The sequence below is a fragment of the Sander lucioperca genome, chromosome 8 (assembly GCF_008315115.2).
Source record: "Sander lucioperca isolate FBNREF2018 chromosome 8, SLUC_FBN_1.2, whole genome shotgun sequence".
NCBI classification, from domain to species: Eukaryota; Metazoa; Chordata; class Actinopteri; order Perciformes; family Percidae; genus Sander; species Sander lucioperca.
In genome coordinates this window covers 15,370,066-15,375,065 of record NC_050180.1, presented here as the reverse complement: position 1 = coordinate 15,375,065, position 5,000 = coordinate 15,370,066, and the positions used below count along the sequence as shown (strand labels likewise).

Below are 5,000 nucleotides of genomic sequence, written 5' to 3'. Positions count from 1 at the left end.
AAACAGCTAGCTAGCTCATGTAGTCCTTACCTAGCTACTGAGCATGTGATCTTACCTAGCTACTGAGCATGTGGTCTTACCTAGCTACTGATCATGTGATCTTACCTAGCTACTGATCATGTGATCTTACCTAGCTACTGAGCATGTGATCTTACCTAGCTACTGATCATGTGATCTTACCTAGCTACTGATCATGTGATCTTACCTAGCTACTGATCATGTGATCTTACCTAGCTACTGATCATGTGATCTTACCTAGCTACTGATCATGTGATCTTACCTAGCTACTGATCATGTGCGACTGCCAACAAAGATGTAACAGCAGTGAGAGGTCTCACTCTGTAGCTAAAACAGAGACCTGAACACAGGGTGAAAAGAGGAGCTGCAGCAATGAGCAGTACAACTAAAATATGGTGTTTTTAGAAAATTAAACCATGTAAACCTATTCTGGTACAACCTCAAATTACAATTATGAACCTGAAAATGAGCATAACATGGCCACTTTAAGTCAAGTATTGCTAAACTTGCACTTTCCCAAAGCTGAAGAATAATTGGTACAATCGGAAAGAGACTCGCAGCCAATCACACGAAAGCTGATTGGCTGCAGTATCAGTTGCGCGTCAGTCTCATTTGTAGTCGTAACACAGCAAATTATATTTGGACTACAAAAGAAAGAACTGCAACACCACAGAAGGTAGCGTTACTTACTTACTTCCTTACTTTGTTGAGGTCAGACTCAAAAATAATTTTAAAAAAGCCGTCAATCACACAAAAGAAACTAGCGATTTACTGATTATCGGCCCCATTTTTTTATAAACTGATAAAGGTAATGAATTCAAAAGGGTTCTACTTTGGCTCGGCTACAGCTCTGAGTCCGTCCCTCTGCTCCATCGGTTCCAGATATCTGTTATCGGTTTCATTATCTACTAATAACTGGTATCGGCCCTGAAAACCAGTATCGGTCGATCCGTGACAGACGGCAGTAACGTAGAAAAAATGAACAAATAAATGAACTTACATTTGTCCTGCTGGCCACTGTGAGTCTTCCTCTATTCTGAGGGGCTCGTCAAAGTCTGCTGCTGTCCGACCCTACAGGCACACACAGACACACACAGATACACACACACACACACACACACACACACACACACAGACACACACTGTCACATGATGCACAGATTTCTCAGCCACTGGCCAGATCTCGGAGACGTTCCCGTTGTCCTCCGGTACACAAACTCAACAATGACGACACTGTAACAAAGCCTTTCTCTCCTTATTCAGCTCCTTCCATCCTCCACTCTCCACTTGTTCCTCCCGCTGGGATGGAGGGGTTGGCTGGGTTATTATTTGTTATCTTCGCCTCTATTCAACCAAAGTGTCCGTGCGCCGGGTGCATGGTTCTAAAGGGTTGTACTTAGTGTCTTCATTAATCAGAGGGGCGTTTTGGGCGTAACATGCAATCAACCAATCAGAGATCATCTCCCATTCCCTTTAAAAGACAGGCGCGTTTGGACCTTGGAGCATTGCTGTTATGATGGAGGTTTAGCACCGTAATATTTTAATTAGTAATCTTCTGCATGTGTGTGTGCTGCTGTGCGTCCCTGTGTGTGTAACAAGCATAGTGTGCGTGTGCTGTGCACGAGCCTAGGAGCATTTTACTAATTCGCTGTTAAAATAACAATGAAATGCTGCGTTATTGACTTTAGACCAGGTTTTTGTTGGTCAATGGTGCCATCACTTCCCGCTGCCTCAAGATACTAATACTCCCAGAATGCACCTGAACACACCTCCCTGTAAGACCAGCACGCCCAGAATGCACCTGAACACACCTCCCTGTAAGACCAGCACGCCCAGAATGCACCTGAACACACCTCCCTGTAAGACCAGCACGCCCAGAATGCACCTGAACACACCTCCCTGTAAGACCAGCACGCCCAGAATGCACCTGAACACACCTCCCTGTAAGACCAGCACGCCCAGAATGCACCTGAACACACCTCCCTGTAAGACCAGCACGCCCAGAATGCACCTGAACACACCTCCCTGTAAGACCAGCACGCCCAGAATGCACCTGAACACACCTCCCTGTAAGACCAGCACGCCCAGAATGCACCTGAACACACCTCCCTGTAAGACCAGCACGCCCATGGGGCCACAGATGGGCACAGGTGCATTTGTAATTTAAACGACGTGGGCGCTGGACGGGAAACTGACAACTGCGTCGGTCTGAAACTAGCAAAGACACTTGCGTCGGGCTTTGCGCTGCGCCGGGTGTAAGATAGGGCCCTGTATGTTTTTAATGCATGCATTGCAACGGGAGCGCCGCATACTCACGCAATGCTACAAACAGCCACAGAGTTTGTTTCTGCACGGAGACGGAATTAGTCTTTTGCACTTCACACTTGTTGATTAGTTAGGCTATGTGAATATAAATCAACCACCCAACTTCTTTCACCGGAAGAGTTCAAACGATTTCATTTTGTATTTTCTGCGTGCATTTCCTGTCCTGAGAGTGGAGCCTGCACTGGAGTAGACTCCACAGTGGGGGGTGTCTTGTCATCTTTGGGTAAAAAGCTGCAGTCGTCACTGTCACTTTATAACTGGAAAAACATGATTTTGTGGACAGGCGGCCCTATGAACGTAACCCCAGCGATTGTTGATTGTTGTTGTCGATTGAGAAAAGACAAGTCTTAATAAATTCAACGATCACACACAGCGATGGTTTTACGTCTTGTTAGATTTAGGGAACGGTCACAATTTGTGTTAAAATGACTACTTTGTTAAGGCGAGGGGACCTTTATCGTCATTGTTACACTAATGCTCACTTTGTTAATGTGATCTCCCGTGTTATAATTAGGGCTGCAACTAACGATCATTTTCTGGATGAATGGATGAGTTGTTTGGTCTCTAAAATGTCAGAAAATGGTGAAAAATGTGGATCAGTGTTTCCCCAAAAAGCCCGAGATGACGCCTGACATGTCTTGTTCAGTCCACAACTCAAAGATGTTCAGTTTCCTGTCCCAGAGGAGAGAAGAAACTAGAACATACTCACATTTAACAAGCTGGCATCCGAGAAGTTTGACTTTTTTTCACGAAATAAATGACTCCAACTGATTAATCGATTATCACAATAGTTGGCGATTAATTTAAAAGTTGAGAACTAATCGATTAATCGATTAATCTTTGCAGCTCTAGTCATACTTTAACATTTTGTTACAGTATACTCTGACAAACAGCGTCACACTTCTTTCTCTTCCTTTGCTCCTAACACACGACTCATTCTGTCCTTTTGGCTCTTAAAAAGCCAAACGTCACAGCCGTGAAGGATTCATCACCAAGGCTCCTCGGGCTCTTTGTGTTTAGTCCCTATTTGGTCGCAGCTGAGGCTCCGCAGTGACTCACGGGCTGACTGTGACGTAACCGGCTGGAACAGGACCGTCTCTCTGACAACAACGTTGAACTCTCACAGGAAATTAACGCCAGAGAGTGAGAGTTTAGGCTCCAGTTAAACAAGGAGCAGTCTAACCAACGCTGGGATGAAGCAGAGCAGTTTGATATATATACTCTTGAAGTGAACATTTTTATGCTGCATAGGGATGCACCAAATCCAGATTTTTGGGGTTCGGCCGAATACCGAATCCACTGGTTAAGATTCTGCCGAATCTGAATACCGAAACCTCCTCCCATCCTCAGTCCATGAACACAGTAAACACATTAATGAACGTCCACAGCGGTGTATTTTTCATTTTATTTTAACTGTAAAAAAACAAAAAAGAATAGGCAACATTATGCCAGGAAGACAAGTGGGGGAAAACTATTTTGACTATGACCGTAGGCCTATGTTTACCCTATCTCAAGATCCAATCAATATCCCAAATATTAGCCTTTTAGATTTATAATCCTATAAAGTAGGCGACCCCCACAACTCGTATTCTTCCAGATGTTTCATACCAGATGTTGTAACAGCGGTGATGTTGTGTATAGTTTAGGGTCCTCGCCACCACCAGACTAATCAGCATTGTAAATTGAACATGTAGCTGGACTTGAATGGTCTTCTTTTGACTGAAAGTACTGCCAAACTACACTTTTTCTGCTCACCAGTTCCATTTCCACTTTCTCACAGCCTGCTGCATTGAACGCTCCACCTACGTAAACACCTTCCCGTAACCAACGGCGCCGTCATTACGGCGACCAGCGTAGCGCGCGTAGTGCAAGCGTAGGGTTCGGTTGAGAAAAATTCTAAGGTTCGGAAACCCAACCCCGTCAAAAAGCCCAATATTCAGCCGAATCCGAAGCCGGTGCATCCCTGATGCTGCATTAATCTTTAATAACAAACTGAGTGAAGAGAAACAGCATGAAGTCTTGCCTTGATGTAGGGCTGCTCGATTGGAATATTGCGATTATTTTATCACTCGTTGACTTTTGGAAAGACGTTGCATTTATTAAACTTAAGGAAAAAAAACAGTGAAACAGAACTGTGAAATTTCCGTTAATACTTCTCCCATTTGAACTTCTTTTTTTTTTTCCATTCAGAACACACGACAAAACAAGAGTTTACTTGCAAAACGTAACGTGCAAAATAATGTACTTTCCTCAATTACGTTGCTTTTGTAAAAAATGTGATCCTACCTTGATGTAGTTGACGAAGCGCGTGCTGAGAGCGGAGTCTCTGTAGCTGAACTGGTCCTTCAGGGCTTCCGTAGGGCTCTCCTCAATCAGACGCACCGAGTCCAAGTGGGGGTCTGCTGGAGAGGACGAAACGTGAACTGTGAGTGGCTTCGATAAGGTAACGCGCTGGAATTCGTAAGCAGTTCTCTTGCCCGGGAAAACAAAAGACTTTCACCCTGGAAAAGTGTGTTCCTAACATACAGTATGTACCTTCATACAGAGAGAGGCCTATTTGATCATCAGAGGGGAGGGTCCCACCTATTAAGTTACATTTTATATGTGTTTTTTTAATAATTATTCTAGAAATGCCTTGTTTGTCTTGTTTATATATT

The 5,000-nt window shown here is 44.1% G+C and overlaps 1 protein-coding gene across 2 annotated transcripts in view; it reads right to left on the bottom strand.

The window, feature by feature from the left end:
• Positions 1-5,000, bottom strand: part of lrch1 (leucine-rich repeats and calponin homology (CH) domain containing 1) — a 112,479-nt gene that overhangs the window by 35,281 nt on the left and 72,198 nt on the right. The window contains exons 10-11 of one of the 2 annotated variants that reach the window (XM_036004488.1): positions 4,630-4,745; positions 1,019-1,089 (exon numbers count right to left, since the gene is read on the bottom strand). In XM_036004488.1, the coding sequence (XP_035860381.1) occupies positions 1,019-1,089; positions 4,630-4,745 (187 nt within the window). The remainder of the gene's footprint in view (positions 1-1,018; positions 1,090-4,629; positions 4,746-5,000) is intronic. The other variant, XM_031280509.2, reaches the window with a different exon arrangement.